Genomic DNA, 18,003 nt, shown 5'->3' on the forward strand with positions numbered 1-18,003 from the left:
TGTAAATGGCAGATTTCATACAGCAAAACTTTTTTATCTTGCAATAATTTTGCAAATCAATTTCGATATTTTTTTAACCCTTCAGCTGACAAATTATTTCCCATTATTCGTGAAGTAACCGTTATGTGACCTGTGATATATAATTCTAACGTTAGGTAAAAATTAAGCGGAATTTAAACATAACAAAAGATGTCTCACAGAGCTTTACTTGATATTTTATGTGAAGTATATTAATATGATGTTTTAGGAAAGAGAAAACTAATATTTTAAAAGAATGCGAAAATTTAATCAGTATTTAGGGAACAACGTATACAAAAATAGTACTGATTTATCTCAAATAAGCAAACAAGTTGTGATTTAAAAAAATCGAAAATTGTATTTTAAAAAACATAATAGTTTATATAAATCTATAAAAAACAATGAGATTCTTTTTCAGAACGCTCTTAAAATGTAATTGTTTCTGAAGTAAATCTGATCACTTTGATAATGAATACTTTCTTAAGACGGATAATGGTAATTTTTGCTTAAGTAGTGCTACAGCTTGTTGTTCTCTAAGCTCTTCTTGATTTTCTAACGCGCGAATTCTCATATCAGTGAGTTTGTTGAATGTAAAGAGCGTCGCAGCAACGGCGCTTAGACCTCCTAACTGTAAGGCATTTTCACGAAGAAATTGTTTTGACTGGCCAATTATTTCCTTAGTTATTTCTGTAAATGAATTCATTTATTTGTCACTTTTGGAATTTCAACAAAAATTCTACTTCAGGACCTATTTGCTGGAATTTGAAAGTACATGTCATGTGTTGAAAAAAACATTGGTTTATGAAAAGAAATACAAACAAAAATTTTATTATATTTGGTTATTTCTATATTTGTATGGTGAGTATAGGGGATTTATGTTTTGCATAATCTGAGGCATCTGTGTCTGACCGCCAAAAAGCATCTGATTCTGAGGAAACATTGGATTTCCAACCATGGAGTTCATTCCTTGTGTTCCTTGCATCATTGAAGGATTAGGGATCATTCCTTGCTGATACATCATTGGATTAACCATTGGAGGTCCATTAATAAATTTCAGAATCAAATGAATTTGACAAGGAATGTGATTGGGAAACAATGAAATCATGTCAAACCACTTATCAGTTACTTCATTTGTGTCAAGGTTGGATATGTGAACTTCCAGACTTGCAAGATCTTTATCTTGTCCAAAAACATTTCTATCATAAATATTAACAAAAATCACATCTGTTGCAAGATTTGCTAATGGAAATGTCAATTCTTGATTCCATTCGGGATTTGTTTCATTATCAATGACATTAGTGCGTTGAGTTGCAGGAGAACTTGAAATTCTAAATAATACATATGGATCAATAATATCATCAGGATCTGGACATGGTACACCTCTTGCTTCAATACACTGAACCCAAACACTCATAGAAAATTGCTAAAATATACAAAATTTGTCACTTTTTGATCATTTGTTTTAATGCAAAGCACTGATTTTCTCCTGGATTTTGTAGATGAAAAGATATATGTCCAAACAATTACGTTCGGAAATTCTATTTATATCTTCATTGGCCCAAATGCTAAAAATTTTTCAGATCTTTCATTTTCAATGCCATCAAATTCGGTTACACACTTGATTGGAGACACTCCTTCTGATGAGTTAGCAGTATTTTTGACACAAATTTTAAAGCAACCCGTTCTTTTATCCTATAATTACCAACTTGAATCAGAAAATGACCTTAAAAGATTTGAATTCGTCAAAATAAAGCTGAGGAAGCATTATCTTGGTAAATAAATATACTATTTTTGTTACTATTAAAAACTTAAAATTATCTAATTGACTTTTTTTCCTAATGCCAATGTTTTTGTTATTGCACAAGAAGAAAAATTTTCATATATATGTTTTGATATTTGTGATTTGCAATTGTTACCGAAGCAATAAAGAGTGAACGCCTATAGATCAATCCAAAAATAAGATCCCTAGGCATTGCGTTATTGCAATGATTACGAATTATTCAACTTCCGAATATTTTATTTCATTCATCATAATTTCTGTTTCAAAGCAAGTCATTTTTCAGTAGATATGTACACAATTTGAATTAAAACTTACTTGTACGCGAATTCACTCATTTCGATCATATATTTGGCTTGGCGATTAGATCTATGTTTTCTTCTTAATATTGGCTTACGAATGCATTATTAATGAAATCTACACCATTTCAGCATATTGGAGTTGAAATTGGTCACTGAAATACCTTCGATTTAAAATTGCTCAATAGCTATTGTAAAAAAAAGGTATTTAGAAAAGTAACCAACTTTTAGTAAAATGATATTTACATTTATAAGACATATTTTTCAGTGTATCTCCTTCATGAAAATGTCACGAACAAACGTGATTCAAATTCATTTGGATGGCTGACTATTAAAGAAAAGCAAGTGACTGAGCTTAACGGTATCGAACTGTATTGTCGAATTAGCTCTCTTCGGGCATGGCGGTGTTCTAAGGCCAAGATGAGCACGAGTTTCAAACTCATATGCAGACTTGGCTCTTTTCAGGATTGATTTATCAGGTACACCGTCATCATCCATGGGCGTATATCCACCGATACAATACTGAGGATATTCCTTGTAAAATTTTTTGTATCCGCCTTCAAGTACGAAAACATCGGGAAAAGAAAGATTCGGGTAGCGAGACATGTTCTCGTCTCTGTCGAGTTTTCTGAAAATCTGCGCCCAAGTGGGGCCTCGGTTCTGAGAAAACTCGCAATGGAATATTACACATACATTTTGATCTTTGAATTTAGTATACAAATCAAAAAGTTGCTTATATCTGATAATATTAAAAGCTCCTAGTATATGGCCCCCTTTGAACTCGTGGGGATATCTGCAATCACAGATGATGACTCTGTCGTAGTTCATCGGGCAAGAAGCAGAAAGTATCTTTACGAACTCAGCAGGTGAGATTTTTGTCACCAGTTTATTATTTTTCTGTGAAAATGGCATTAAATATGCATCTCTAGGTATAGGATCGAAATTATCGTTATCAAACTGGTCATCAAGATTCGGACGTGGTAGGTCGAGACTTCCAAAGCCTCTATTTCCTAGTAAATCCTGAGAATGCGTGGCACACGTATCAGATGGTGGCCACATTGAATTCTGATTGAATTCAGCCATACAATAATTTGTGTGGAGATATTGTGATAAATATTGGTTGTGCAAAAATATAGTTTTCATTGACTTTTTATTCAGGAATTCAGTGGACGATACAGTTTACACAAGTTTGTGATTTGAATTTATGAAAATTTTATTAGATTATTTTTGCAGAATTGGAATTGATGGGTATGGTGCTGATATATTTTAATAAAAAATCGGATCGAACCATGATCTGGAAAGTTATGACACTTGAAAAGAAAAAAACTGATAAATATTTATTCTTGATTGTCTCTATATTGATATTTTTTGACTTGAAACTTTGAATATGTCATAAACATCCCCTTGAATATTATAATCATTCACAATAATAAGAAACAGTGATATGAGAAAGAGATATGTTTTGTTGTAAACAGAAATTCATCAAAAGTGACACCTCAGAAAAGCTAAAATATTGAATTTTTGGAACTTTTGATAGAGAACGTTTTTAAATATTAATTAAAGTAAATGTATATTTTGTAAAGATTCTTTTTAATAAAAAAGTAAAATTTTGAAGAAGAACACAAAATCTTCTGAAAAATAATATCACATAAACTCATATTATTTTCTAATATATAACTATTTTATATAAAAATCAAATTCAATGATCTTAAAAGCGAAGGATAAACCTCAAAATTTACGAATATAATGAGTGGGAATATAATGCTTATCTATCATAAAACCATATGAAATATCAATTTTTGCTTTACGCCTAATTTTTGACGACAATTAGCAAAAAATGTTAAATGTTAACACTCAGTCCATTTGAATATGAAAATAAAATTGACTTTGATTAAATGTTTTTATTTATCATGCAATTCTTCTTGCGACCAAAGAGTTGAATAAAAGTTCAAAAATAAGATAGCTTAAAAAATAATATACGGTAGTGTTTACTAATAGATGAATAGTATATAAATTCTATTAAAATGGATTTGATCCAAAAAATATAAAACAAAAATAATTGTTATAATTTAAATGAAGAAGTAATTTAAAACGATTTTATTTATGATCAAATTTTATATATTTTTTTGGATCAATCCATTTTAATAGAATTTATATACTATTCATCTATTAGTAAACACTACCGTATATTATTTTTTAAGCTATCTTATTTTTTGAACTTTTATTCAAATCTTGGTCGCAAGAAGAATTGCATGATAAATAAAACATTTAATCAAAGTCAATTTTATTTTCATATTCAAATGGACTGAGTGTTAACATTTAACATTTTTTGCTAATTGTCGTCAAAATTAGGCGTAAAGCAAAAAATTGATATTTCATATGGTTTTATGATAGATAAGCATTATATTCCACTCATTATATTCGTAAATTTTGAGGTTTATCCTTCGCTTTTAAGATCATTGAATTTGATTTTTATATAAAATAGTTATATATTAGAAAATAATATGAGTTTATGTGATATTATTTTTCAGAAGATTTCATTCTATATGCCTATGAAAAGTACTCTCAAAACTAACCCTTTCCTAATTATAATTAAATCTAGAATATTGTATTATGCTTAGTATTATTTCATTTTTCTCATTCAATTTAGAATTTACAAATGTCAAAAAATTGAGAGCTGTCACTTTTGATGAATTTCTGTTTATTACAGTTTATTCCACTAAAAAAATAAATTGATTTATTGAGTCACAAAATTCAAACACAAAACTTTCAAATACTTCATCGAATGATTATTTGATGGTTCCTGGAGTTAACGTTATGAGGAAATATGGTAAGAATTGTTAAATGATTTTATAGATATAACATTTTCATAAAAAATCTTTTGCGGTAATATGAAACACGATCTTTTCATTTTATGATTACCAAACATTGTTCTTTATATGAATGAAGATACATCTGAAAGGGTTCTGTCTTTAAACTGTGATAAATGTTTTGTATCAAAATCGTAAAAATGAATAAGATATTCAAATCCGATCAATAGCCTATAATTATTTCATAAATTAGTAAATCTATTTTATGAATTTGGTCATTAGATACAAACATCTATAGAAGCGAATATATTTTCCATCACTTTGCTATTTAATTGTTGTGACCAAGGCATATTTAATTTATATACAATGTTGAGGGCTTTTATGATGGTGGTTAAGCAGAATTAATGAGTATTCATTGATTTAAAGATCATAATTGTGAAAAATAATGAAATTAGAAATTATTTGTTTGAGAAATATTGATAAGGTTGAATTTTTATGAATGTTCGTAGAGAATATTTTCCGAGAAAATTCCAAATTTTTTTCAAAAATTCAATTTTAATAAGAATTTTACCAATTTTTCTTGTAAATTTATTATTTTCGAATTTTTTTTGGAAAATCTCGGTAATAATATACATGAGGAACATCCAGAATTCGACAGATTTTTTCAGAAATTTATGAATAATGATAGCATTTCATCAAAATAAAAATTATCGACAAATAATTTAAGGAATTAATACATATAAACTCTATTTACAAACAAAATTAAACAAATTATGCAGATATTGGTGTTGGGAAGAACATAATTGGTGTTCTTGGAAGTGCCATTTCGTGGAATTTGTTGAAAACATTCCATCTATCTGAGAATAAACTGCTTCAAAGATTTTCAACAGGTCTACTAAGTAAGGATTCGATGTCTAAAGAGGTCTTTGCCTTGTTAATCTTGATGTCTGGGAAGTATTGTTCATTAAGATGAACTTCACCTGGAATCATGGTCTTTGAGATGATTCCTACAACCTCAAGAATATGAGAGATCTGGTAAAGCTTGCAAAGAGTAGTTTTGAAGCGGTTATTATTTCTGGATAAGAAAGCGCTGATTTGCTTGATATCTAAGGCATTACGATTGAATGCAAGGAATGAAAGAAGGAATTGAGTTGTAAGATTGGAAATTGTAACAGAATCTCCAGTTTGAAAAATATCATTGAGATCTGCATCTGCATTGATCTGATTAACTTAGTTGCTGAGTGATTGAAGATGATTCTTGACATTATTCAAGCCAAGCCATACAAAACAATCAACATTTGTTTTTTGGCAGCAACCAGCTGATTCAAGAACATTAACTACATCATAAAAACGTCTTCTCTGAAATCCAAAGCGGGTGCATAACTGAGTAATTGTGTAATTCTGCTTTGGTTCTCTATCAAGTGTTTCAACAAAGTAAATGATAGAAGTTCTAAAGTTATCTGTGGTTGTTGGAGCAGTGTACTGGGGTTGAATCATTGGGACCATTTGAACTGGTTGGTAATAGAAGTAATTCATCTTGAAAAATGATGTTATTAACCCTATGTAGATAGCTCACAAAATTTGAGAACCGATATTTCGCTAGTTCACAATTTTTGATAAGACGAATAACGCTTAGGTATTCAATTTTTATCCTAGCGTCATGAATTTTGAATGTGTTATCCATGTGTTTGATATGGATTGGATAGATATAATTACTTATCATATAAGGAAGCAAAATACTCAAAATAATAAATTTTGATGATTTTGAAAATTTGTTTTACTATCGGTATCCATTTCTGGTGAGATGGATGGCTCACAATTTTGATTTTCCTAAATTATATTCCTTTTTATATTTATATTTCGATTCCAAATGATATTGAAAAACACTCAAACCGCTAAAAAATAAATTGAAAGGATAAATATTTTACGATCTTCAGAAATCTCAATACACTTTTGAGATGATAGCAGTTTTTAGCATCCCATATATTATCAATAATATTTGAATTTCCTTTTTTTCTCGAAAATACTCTATTCAAAATTCAATTACAAATTGCTCAATTTCGAATTCTTGATATTATTAGATTTCTTCGATTCTTATGTTTTTGTTCGAATATAGATTATAAATTCCTCGTGACCATTTTCAAATTTAATGAAATCAATGATGATTTCGATAATTTTAAAGTTTATTTCAATTTATTTGTAATACATATCAATACTATTCATACAAATTTTATTTTTCATTTCCTTTTTAGTTTATTTTACTGTCTGTCCTTCAAATGAAATCTCACTCACCATTACTTTCAATATGAATAATATGCATCAAATAAATTCAATTTAGATAATTCATATATAACGAATCTCTTAATATTTAAGCCATTGCATGTCTAATTTCTCCAAATTCAAACACATTTATTCTAACAAACATTCAATAGCTAATGGATGTAAATAATAATCGGAGTGTAATTGATTGATACATTCAAATATGCATATTTATGATTAATTTGAATGAATTTCTCTAATCATTAGAATATTATGGACTATTCACAGATTTCATGGAATATCATGAAACTAAGAATTTATCAAAGTGTTTAAAGGATTCATGACATTTTATTTAAAAATTAATGTTCATTAATGCGCACATCAAGAGATATTATAAATAATGAATAGATACTTTTATATTTATCCCTTATTCTAATTGCATTCTTCCAAATTAGGATTGCAAATATTTATCTAGGGAAACATGAGATTTATGATAGCATCTATTCATATCTATTGCAACATATGCCATATTTACTATCGAAACTTTCCAAATGAGCATTTTCTCTAATGAAATATGGTTGATTTTTAAAAAACATACAAAAAGAATTCAAGATGATATGTACAAACAAGGATTCTCCTTATATATATACATATGGTGTAGTCTCTTGAGAAAAAAAAGACGACCCATGTATACAGCACGTTACACGTTTTTTAAAAATTTTTTGAATCCATGGCGCAAACTGTTTATATAGCTGTTGTTGGAGATCACGAAGTTGGAAAAACGCAACTATTAAACATGTATATTAACGAAAGATGTGACGAATCTTACAATCCATCAGTTGGAATATCAATGGCCGAAGTAACAGTAGAACCGAACACAAAAACCTTTAACATGAAAATTATAGAAATAGACACACTCGAAAGCATCCTTAATAACAACGAACTTATGAATAAAATCACTGGATACATTATTATCTTCGACTATACAAATCCAGCAACAATTGACAGCCTTGGTAAGTACATATCGTTCTGTGGTGATAAACACATTGTATTTTTTGGCAACAAAATTGATCGTTGTCCTGATTACGAGAAAATTGAAAGATATCTACTCAAAACTTACGATCGTATGAATGTTTTCTCAGGATCAATACTAAGAAATTTAAATGTCAACGAAGTTTTTGAATCTTTGTTGAGTTCCTTAGATGATTCTCACAAATTTAGCGCTGTCAATACAAGCAGGGAAGCAGCAGTTGAATATCAAAAGGAAGTACCAAAACAATCCAAATGTTGTTTATTAATTTAATCTTACTATGAAATAATACAATTTAGACTCAATACTAAGCATATTTACGTATTTTTATTGTTTGCAATTCATAAAATCATTAAAATCATGAAATTTTGAAAATTTTGATTTTAACAAAGACACAATTAAGCCGTGAGAATATGCAAACTAGATACATACAAACTTTCTTTCAAAATTATCCAATATAACATACAGATTCTGAATTTTTATATCAAATTTTTATCTTTTGGGAATGTTCATCCAAACACAGCTTATAATAGGTGTGTACATCTTATATTTATTTTAATACTATTAATAAGCTCTCTTTGGAAACAGATTTATAAATTTCTCTCAAATTTCATAAGGATTCATAAATTTCCTCATGAAACTGCAATACAAATCTTCTGTAATTAAGCTTATTTTGATTCATTTGTCAAGTTTCTTCGATGAGTCTAAATTTGAAGAAATTTTAAAAACCTAAGCTTTTAAACAGCTAGAAATTTCATCGACCATATAACAATTGACATTAGCCATGTGGTTGAGATATTAAACAACCATCAAGCAATAGAAATCGATTCAAAATCTTCTGATTTTTTTTTACGATTATTTTTCAAATGACTTGATCATTTCTCAATATCCTGGGATGATGTATTCCCAGGATCGAGATATGATGAAGCTCATCTTAATGATGGAACCGAGTTCTCGAGAAGTGACAATTTAAAATACTTTGTTTCAAGTTGTATTTTTCATGAATTAAGTCCAAATGGTGCAGTTCGAATTTCATCAGGAAATGATGATGTTAAAACATATGCAACAACAAATAGCTTCGAATCGTGTTCGTCTGGAGCACAAGGTGGAGGATCCCTCTACTTTTTCTACAAAGGACAGATTGTTCAAGCAAAGAATACATATACGAAATCAATAACTACAGGAGATGGACTTGCAGTTAATATAAACGTTTCACCAAAGGCAGATTACAAAAATCATGCAAATGAAACCATTGTTTACGACTGCGGCAGTTCAGAACAAAACTGCAGAATTCCATTTTTCACGTGCTATGGATTCTGCATCATGAATCAATGCAACATTACACAAAATAGAGTCAAAGGTTCTAGTGGAGGTTATACCACACAATATATTACCTCTGATTCATTCATCACTTGTGTAAATGTTATCGAGAACAATCAATCATCTGGTTGGTTTAATTACCACAGTAAATATTCATCATCAACCTCAAAGTTTAAAGTTTCTTCATGTAATTATATAAGAAATAAAGATTCTAAATCGGGTGGTAGTTTGATTTATACTAATACTGATCTTATCATGAGTTATTGTTGTATCCTTGAGAATGAAATTACTTACATATTTGAAGTAAGTTCAGCAACAATGACTTTCGAAAATTCAACAACAGATAGCACAGTTTCAACAAGAACAAGTCCAATTTTTAAGAACACAAATATTTCAAGTTGTCCTCTTTTCAAGAATTCTATTCCAACAGAAGACCTAAATGAAGAAGAAAAGGAAGATGATTTTTATATTCCTTACATTAAAAAACCTATCAAATTTGTTTCCATATTTGCATTGATAGCTTCGGCTTGTTCTTGAATAAAATCTCACTCAATAATATATACTTTCTTTTTAAATAATAATCAAATATATTCTCTACCGCCAAATTTTTATATTTGAATCATCATAGCTTCAGAACATTACATAATGAATACCTGCAAAGTATATTATAATTACATTGAAGCTGCAAATATATCTTATCAGCAAACTTCTGGTTATTTTTAATAATTAATTTGGATTTAATGTTAATATTCAATTCTGATTCATGATCGCTGTCAAAAATTTGAATTAAAGTCAGATGGGCATAAGTGCATCCTTAAATCACCAATGGTTTCTATTTTCAACGATAATAGTGATACACTAATTAACAATATACAGCATTCTATACATTTCTGACATTAGAAAAGAAATGAGAGAAGTTTTTTCGCTTCTATTTTCTTTCTTTCAGAAGTAATGTAGAGAGTTCCAATTCCCTGAGACATTTGTTCCATAACAAATCGCAATTTCATTAAATATGCAATTGTAATCTCATGCATAGACTATATCTTATCATATCTATTGTTACATATAATATTATCCTTCAGAGTGCTGTTGGATTGAAAGACAAATTTTGAAAATTTATAATAAACATGACTAAAAATTTATGTAAATATGAGCCATGGGCTTAGTGTTTTATTTTATTCATTATTTATTTTGTGCTCAAAATGGATAATTATAAGCTTGGTGAACAAGCTCAAGACCAGCCAATTGAAAAGCAATTAAATGGAAATAAATATGATGGTAATGCAGATAGATATCAAACTGCGCTAAAGAATCTCGCTGCAATCACTCTTGATATTAAAAAAGGAATAGATGCATCAGCATTACTCGAAAATATTAAGTTTTACGTCTTTGGACACGTACCCGTAGAAGTACTTTTAGAAAATTCTGTACTGGAAACTTTTGCTGTCGCATTAAACTACGAATTTGGCAACAGAGCTACGATCATCTACTTTGAAATGCTTAGAAATATTATCTCTCATGCAGATTCTACACAAATTATCGACTTTTTTAATGAAGAAAATGTTCCAAAAATATTTGAACTCCTTAGAACCAGAGAAATACATGCAAAGTTTTTAATACTCGAAATACTCATCAATGTTCTTGAATTGAATGAGGTTGGGCAGATAATTGTTCCTTTATTTGAAGAAAATCACTTTGAACGTATTGCATTAGAGTTATTAGAGAGCATGCCGTTCGAAAAACTATCAACAAATAAATACGAACCACAATATATAGACAGTCTTTTAGATTTATTACAAATTTTGTTTTCATATGTTGATGATGAAAATTTGATTGCTTTTATTCATATATTTGCATTCATTACAGAACATTTACCAATATCTTACTACGAAATTTTAGATTGTGAACAAAAAAATCAACCGTTGCCTGAAACACCAATTTTCGAGCCATGCTTTTACTCAACAATATGTTTAGTCTACAAGCAAGGTTTTAGATCCCAAGAAATGATTTCAAACTTCGATTTGCCAATTTTAATTCCAAGATTAGTTGAAATGAGTTCGAAGTTACATTATTTAGGTAAAAATACAAAAGATATACTTAAATATGCAGATTCAATGTGGAAAACTATTGTATTTGCTATAGATTTAAGTTATTTACCTGAATCCTTTTTTGATTATCTTGCAACGAATTTAAACAGTATCTGCCTTGAGTATTCTGGCTCCAAACATCTATATAAGATCATAGAATACTTACTTTTAGAAAGATATGAATTAATGAAAAAATATTTTGTTTTGGATGCTCTTATTATTAATTTCTATGGATATTCATTTAAAATACATAACAGATCGATTAACCCTCTCTTTACATTGATGAAAAACCTTTACGATCCTGAACTTGCAGAAATTTTAGTGCAACGCTCATTCACTGATCTAGTTGTATCTAAATTAGAGGGATATTCAGATGATACACTGACGAACATGCTCATTGCAATTGGTGAATACTGTTCAAATAATCCGAAATTTTCAGAATCTGTCTCATCGAATGAGTCATTCCACGAAGAAGTTCAGAAATTAATCGATTCTGATAGTGACTCTGTTAGCCAAGCAGCCGAAAATCTTATAAACCTGGTTTACCCAGAATAAGATTATTTATTTCTTAATTGTTGTATGTAAATATAAAATATTTGTAATAAAGAGCTATTATATAATTGATTTCTCGCATTAGTATGCGTTGATGTATGAAAAATTTTGAGGAAAGCAAAATCCGATTTTTCATCATATATAGATTACTAATGATATGTTAATTAAAAATAGACTGTGAAATCATGAAAAATTTTCTTCAGATTTTTTTTGCCGCGTTACCGATCACAAATTCAGAAGGAATACGTTTTTTCTGTAGACGGGATGAAAGGATTTAATAGGGATCCGCTGATAGCTCACGTTTCAAAACGCCAAGGCGGCACACCCGGACCCGCTGCATATAACATTGAAAGTCGTTTAGATACAACAACAATCAAATTAAAAGGTCGTCCTTCAGATAAAGTTCTTTATGACGATACACGTATGTTAAAACTCCCATCAACTATCGGCAATGTTCCGAAGATAACACTCGGAGCACGCACACAGCTTTTAACAAACAAATTCCAAACCCCAGGTCCATCATATATTCCGCCTTCTTTCGGAGCAGGAAGCAGGCATCATTCATTCGGCACTTTCAATGGTATGAAAACAAAATCACAAACATCCCTCGATCACGCAATAACTCCAGGCCCAGGTCCTGCTGCTTATTCTCTCAGAGATCATTCATTCGATGCTACAGGAGCGAAAGGAATTAAGATGAAAGGTACACACGACTTCAAGTACGCCGAGTCAGTATCTCCAGGTCCTGGCGCTTACGCTCCAAGATTTGAATCTGTACTTGCTTCAGCTCCAAAGCCAATCTTCCATATTAGACCTAAGTCTAAGGATCCAGAACCAGGTGTTGGCTATAAGGAATTGGGTTCAACACTCAGTGGACCTCAATACACTATGAAACGTCGCGCTGATGATGATATTAACTTAATCTAATCGCGCCCAACATTTATTTCTATTTTCCACATCGGAATATTTATAAAAATCTTTTTTTTTTGTTTACAAAATTAAATTACTTTTACGACTCTTCGGACAACACACTTCTATTAACCACTGAAAAGTGATATGAGTTTCACATAATATACATGTATAAGAAAAAAATAAATTATATCATAATAAACAAGAATGTATTTTAACTAATAAACAACAAAAATTCATACAAAGAAAGAATAATATTAATCATAAACAGGAGTTTGTAATCCGTACCTATATCGCAAGTTTTCTAATTGAGTATTGGTCCTCTCGGCTTTGGTAGCTGAACAACCATGCATGCTCACAGCTGCAGCAACAGCACCAACAATTGCAACATGCTGATCTTTTGGTACTATATTGATACCCGATGCAGCACTAATTAAAGCATTTAACTGGGCTTCAAGATTTTCGAGACGTTCTTCACCTTCAGCTGTTAAACCTTCTATTTCAGATTGATACTTTTTAATCTTCTCATTTATTTCATCAAGATCATCCAAAAGGATGTCTTCTTTTTCATAAAGATCATCATTTTCATCTTGCATATCTTCAATAATATCACCATTTTTGTTTTGCAAAGATTGAATTCTTCTTTGAAGTTCTCTTGTAATCTTATTTGAAATACGTGTGGTTTTCTTTTTATCAGCTTCTTTCTTTGCCTCAAGGGATACAGTAAGTGTCTTTGATTTTGTTGAAAGCTTATTAATTTTCTTTTCGAGTTCTTGAATAAAATTTTTTTGCTTTTCTTGGTCTTCGTCATCTTGACGCTTCAAACTTCCATAACCCATTGTGATCTGGTTAAGATAAGTGTCAATAATTTTATGCGTAGCTTTTGATTGGTTTTCTACAGCTGTTGAAAATTTTTTCCATTGTGCTGCATCTTCTTCGTATTGATTTTTTTCTTCAGTAAATACTCGTTTCTGAAGAGCAACAAGATCAGACCACATTTTGTGCAGTTTCTTTATCTCAACCATGTGCTCTTCATCAGCTTCTGATTTTGTTGAATGCTGTTGGGCTTTAAAAACATCTCTATCAAGAGACATTATATATTCTGTACTTGGAACTTGTGTATGTGAAAAAGGTAAAAGTCTAAAAATTTCGTTTTGTAATTGTCTAACATGGAAACGCAATTGAGCATTTTTCAACTGCATTTGGAGACATTCTTCCTTCGTTCTCAATATTTGCATGTGACTTTTATTCACTAATCGCTTAACTTCACTCATTCGATTGCATTTTTCGATGACTTTATTGTCTAATTCCTGAACTTCTTGCCAGCATTTCTTTAATCCAAGAATTTTATCTAAAGCCGCTTCCTTTTCTTGAGCAAATGCTTCTTCTGTAGCTTTAAAGTATGTTTCAAATTGCATTTTGGACAAAAAAATAAACGTACAAAAATTTTGTAAATCTCTCAAATCAATAGAACAGAATCATTGCGACAAGCAAATGAGCACAGTAATTATTCATAACACTACCTACAATGACCTACGGGAGAGAATAGATCCTGTTTTACATGGATAATATTATTTTCATTGTATATTTCTTGGATAAAATCATGGATAATGAAACAAAACTTCACTGTAATGATTTGGATGGAACTACTTATTGCATAAGAGATTAAGTTATTTTTTAAAAGAATTCGGTTCTTTTTTTTAAATAAAAATATAGATATGAAAAAATCATGTTTAATTATATCAAAACTATCATTGTAGAATGCAATATCAAACTTTAGTAAGTTCCAATTAGTAATTACATTAGTAATTGACCATTATCAATGGATTTGACGTTCTGGAAAGAAGCCTGTTTCTTGCAAGCGAGTTTGTATACGACAAATACACAAATGACAACAATGGCAACGACAGCGATGACGATAATTAAAATAATATACCAAGCCATTCCGACAGAAGCTGCAGAGAAGGCTTCAAGGACAGCGCCGAGTGTCCATTGTGGTTCTACATTATTGATCTTGATTGGGGCGCTGATTACGAGCTCATCAATGAGTTTATCGTGTTGGAATCCACGATCTAAGAAATTGATAAGGAGATGTTGCTGTAAGTAGGCCATGTGAATGTACATGTATTTTGGATTGTAGTCGTAAGCTTGTTGGTAGGTGTAGTTGCCGTAAACGTAAGATTTCTGAATGAAATCGTTAAGTTTGAGGGTATCGTTGAGTTTAAGATAATCGGCTGAGTATTGCATGACACCTTGTGCATAGATACGGTCAAATTTTGCTGGAAGAGGAACGCAAACGTTTTCATTTTCATCTTTGAAAAGAACTGGGTATCCGCCGCAGTTCTTCTCTTCATCCTTCTTGAAAACAAGAGTTTCGTAGAGTTGGTAGCATTTCTGGAAGTCTGCCTTGCCTGTAAATGTTTCATTTTTACCATCAATTTTAAGTGTAAGATTTGCACCCTTAATAACGCATGGAGATTCGTGGGTGGTCTTCATAACTTCTTTGTGGACGGTTACGGAGCTGATATCGCCACCATAGCCAAGCCATGAGTGAGCGAAAACGTTGTAGTTATCCTTTCCGATTCTAACTTGGTAGAGGAATTTCTTGAGGTAAGACTTTGGCTTTTCAGTGATTTCTGCCGCTATCTGAGCTGAAGCACCTCCGAATTCGAAAATCGGTAATGTTTTCGTTTCTGGAGTGAAAGCGCGGCGTAGACGGTTCACAGCGACCCAGGCAAACAGACCTTCTTCGTAGCCTGGAATTACTCTGAAATGCTTTTCCTGGACTTTATATTTGAAATTTTGTTTTGCTTTCTTGTAAGCAATCTTCATAACTCTCTTCTGGTCTTCGAGAGGGAGAAGACGCATACCAGCTGTAGCATAAACAATAAGTGGGACACTGCTCTGCTCCTTTTCATCGATCCATTTATTTGCATGTTCTGTTAAGAGCTGTCTGTAGATTTCATCCATGACAGATTCGTTTTTGGCAACATCGGAGAGCTTTGTTGAGGCTTCATCTCCTTTGAAACTGAATGGATTTCCATTTTCATCAACCATCGCTTCATAAGTTAATGGGTCGGATGCATTTTCGTATTTATATAAGTAAACACGAGTGGAACTACTGCCCGCATCGAATATGAGAACCTTTTGTGAATGTATTAAGGCACTAAACAAAAAGAACATCTGAAATATTGACTAAAAAAATTTCATCGTAATCTTTACAAAATCTGAACATCACTTTTCGAACTGAAATTCTCAATCGATCGCTCACAGTTGCAGATCCATATTATTATATCACCAAAATAGATATATATTATGAGGAATGTTTCCTTTTATGCGTAGCGAAACTATCATAAATCCATTCTCCACCAATCATGAAAAAGTACCATTTCTTTGAATCATAGATTTATGGAGAAATTTCTAAAATTCGGCAATCATTTAATGTGAGAAGGATTTTGTGAGGTTGGTAGCTAGTTGTATTCAGAATGATTTGATAAAACTATATAATTATCCTTTTTTTTTATTTCTGACTTTGCTATTAGAATCATGAAAGCGTATATAGATCTCATGCTTGATTTCCCACTCATTACGTTTCCAATAAATGCGATAATTAATGAATCGTCAGTTTCAACAGCACTAAATACCAGATTCTACGAATAAATTAAACCGCGATTCTCAATGCATTCGGTATATGCGTAAATTGTGGATAAATCATTGGAAAATTTTTCCAAAAAAAAATTGTCTGTTCTAGACACTAATACAAAGAAATGTAGTAATTTGAGAAACATCCACCAATGCATTGTCGTTTCAAATTTTGCATTTTATCGGTTACAAACGAAAAATGAAGGCAAATTAAACTCGATTTACAAAATGATTAAAGGGAATCTGATTAATTCATCGAAAAACATTCTTCAATTATCTCAACATAATATAACATTTGAATTTGTGAACCTCTACTCAGGATTTCTAAAAGGAAATTCATTTGAGTTTCAATTGAGATAATTCAAAGGTAATTCACGATTGATTCAGGAGTATATAGTAGGAATTTTGAGAAAATAGTGTCATAGAGGGCTAGTGATTAAAAATAAGTGTGAAATTAAGGGTGGCTTCCGACCAAATTATCACTTTTTAGCCCAAGTGAGAAAATTTCGTAATTTATAACCAAGTTTTTAAAAATCTATATTTAATAAAGATTCTATTTTTCTTATTAAATTTCAAAAATGAGGGGGTTCGGAATCGTCCACAAATTGCCGAAAGGGTTTTTGCCAGTTTTGAATCCGCTTATTTTTATAGACCAAAATTATAAATAAATTAAGGGTTTCGTTTTGCTAAAATTGTCACTTTTATAGCATATTTGTTTTTGGATGTTTTGCGAAACCAAAAAAAAAAACTATGATATACAATGTGTGTGTAAAAAAATACTTTATTTACTAGTTAAAAAATCATTTGGTATTGATCAAGTTTTTTTTTCTGGATAAGATATTATATGGATAATTGGATAGAAAATACAATTATATAATCTTGTACCTGGTTTAATTAAGCTAATTGTCATCAGAAACTTGTAATTTTTATGAATTTCAGATTTTCTTTTCATTACTGCTTTTCTTAATAGGTCAAGTTCTTATTTACGTTATAAAGTATGATATTTACAAATATCAAGTTATCGTGTTTTTTGAGAAATTATGAGAAACAAACAAAAATGAAAAAGATAGGAATAGCAATGAATAGTGATGTGGGTATAGAAAATGTAAGAGATATGAATGCAAAGCAATCAGTATTTAGGACATTGACCATAGATTTCGAAAAAAAAATGCTGCATATTGAGCGAAAACTATGATTATATTATAAGGCTGTCATTTAAAGCATAATGAAACTATTCCCTTTTCATTTTAATCGAATAAGATAGTAAAGATTTTTGAATTAGCTAGAAACTGATGAGATG

At 30.5% G+C, this 18,003-nt stretch overlaps 10 protein-coding genes across 10 annotated transcripts, besides 4 other annotated features; 5 read left to right on the forward strand and 5 right to left on the reverse strand.

The window, feature by feature from the left end:
- Positions 1-405: 405 nt before the first annotated feature.
- On the reverse strand, positions 406-1,441 carry TVAGG3_0306190 (uncharacterized protein; the record flags this gene model as incomplete). The annotated part of the gene is made up of 1 exon (XM_001325345.1): positions 476-721. The coding sequence occupies one exon, from the start codon at positions 719-721 to the stop codon at positions 476-478; it is 246 nt and encodes an 81-aa protein (XP_001325380.1).
- Positions 1,442-1,478: 37 nt separating this feature from the next.
- TVAGG3_0306200 (uncharacterized protein) lies at positions 1,479-1,826 on the forward strand (the record flags this gene model as incomplete). The annotated part of the gene is made up of 1 exon (XM_001325347.1): positions 1,484-1,798. One exon carries the CDS (start codon positions 1,484-1,486, stop codon positions 1,796-1,798), a length of 315 nt encoding a protein of 104 aa, XP_001325382.1.
- A 266-nt stretch (positions 1,827-2,092) lies between these two features.
- TVAGG3_0306210 (positive regulation of cell cycle G2/M phase transition) lies at positions 2,093-3,350 on the reverse strand (the record flags this gene model as incomplete). Its single annotated transcript, XM_001325348.1, has 1 exon — positions 2,407-3,177. One exon carries the CDS (start codon positions 3,175-3,177, stop codon positions 2,407-2,409), a length of 771 nt encoding a protein of 256 aa, XP_001325383.1.
- A 207-nt stretch (positions 3,351-3,557) lies between these two features.
- Positions 3,558-3,595: a mobile genetic element.
- Positions 3,558-3,595: a terminal%2Cinverted (terminal inverted repeat of Banshee-A3 transposon ID:TVAGG3_0306220).
- Positions 3,596-4,764: 1,169 nt separating this feature from the next.
- Positions 4,765-4,801: a mobile genetic element.
- Positions 4,765-4,801: a terminal%2Cinverted (terminal inverted repeat of Banshee-A3 transposon ID:TVAGG3_0306230).
- Positions 4,802-6,134: 1,333 nt separating this feature from the next.
- On the reverse strand, positions 6,135-6,440 carry TVAGG3_0306240 (winged helix DNA-binding domain family; the record flags this gene model as incomplete). The annotated part of the gene is made up of 1 exon (XM_001325349.2): positions 6,135-6,440. The coding sequence occupies one exon, from the start codon at positions 6,438-6,440 to the stop codon at positions 6,135-6,137; it is 306 nt and encodes a 101-aa protein (XP_001325384.1).
- A 1,452-nt stretch (positions 6,441-7,892) lies between these two features.
- TVAGG3_0306250 (Rab subfamily of small GTPases) lies at positions 7,893-8,824 on the forward strand (the record flags this gene model as incomplete). Its single annotated transcript, XM_001325350.1, has 1 exon — positions 7,894-8,466. One exon carries the CDS (start codon positions 7,894-7,896, stop codon positions 8,464-8,466), a length of 573 nt encoding a protein of 190 aa, XP_001325385.1.
- A 242-nt stretch (positions 8,825-9,066) lies between these two features.
- On the forward strand, positions 9,067-10,057 carry TVAGG3_0306260 (uncharacterized protein; the record flags this gene model as incomplete). The annotated part of the gene is made up of 1 exon (XM_001325351.2): positions 9,517-10,050. One exon carries the CDS (start codon positions 9,517-9,519, stop codon positions 10,048-10,050), a length of 534 nt encoding a protein of 177 aa, XP_001325386.1.
- A 658-nt stretch (positions 10,058-10,715) lies between these two features.
- TVAGG3_0306270 (armadillo (ARM) repeat-containing protein family) lies at positions 10,716-12,155 on the forward strand (the record flags this gene model as incomplete). The annotated part of the gene is made up of 1 exon (XM_001325352.1): positions 10,716-12,155. The coding sequence occupies one exon, from the start codon at positions 10,716-10,718 to the stop codon at positions 12,153-12,155; it is 1,440 nt and encodes a 479-aa protein (XP_001325387.1).
- Positions 12,156-12,416: 261 nt separating this feature from the next.
- Positions 12,417-13,173, forward strand: TVAGG3_0306280 (sperm-tail PG-rich repeat-containing protein; the record flags this gene model as incomplete). The annotated part of the gene is made up of 1 exon (XM_001325353.1): positions 12,417-13,079. One exon carries the CDS (start codon positions 12,417-12,419, stop codon positions 13,077-13,079), a length of 663 nt encoding a protein of 220 aa, XP_001325388.1.
- Positions 13,174-13,318: 145 nt separating this feature from the next.
- Positions 13,319-14,479, reverse strand: TVAGG3_0306290 (uncharacterized protein; the record flags this gene model as incomplete). The annotated part of the gene is made up of 1 exon (XM_001325354.1): positions 13,319-14,479. The coding sequence occupies one exon, from the start codon at positions 14,477-14,479 to the stop codon at positions 13,319-13,321; it is 1,161 nt and encodes a 386-aa protein (XP_001325389.1).
- Positions 14,480-14,548: 69 nt separating this feature from the next.
- Positions 14,549-16,266, reverse strand: TVAGG3_0306300 (8-oxo-dGTP phosphohydrolase protein; the record flags this gene model as incomplete). Its single annotated transcript, XM_001325355.2, has 1 exon — positions 14,859-16,244. One exon carries the CDS (start codon positions 16,242-16,244, stop codon positions 14,859-14,861), a length of 1,386 nt encoding a protein of 461 aa, XP_001325390.1.
- Between the last annotated feature and the right edge of the window lie 1,737 nt (positions 16,267-18,003).

The sequence above is a fragment of the Trichomonas vaginalis genome, chromosome V, assembly GCF_026262505.1.
Source record: "Trichomonas vaginalis G3 chromosome V, whole genome shotgun sequence".
Classification (NCBI taxonomy): Eukaryota; Parabasalia; order Trichomonadida; family Trichomonadidae; genus Trichomonas; species Trichomonas vaginalis.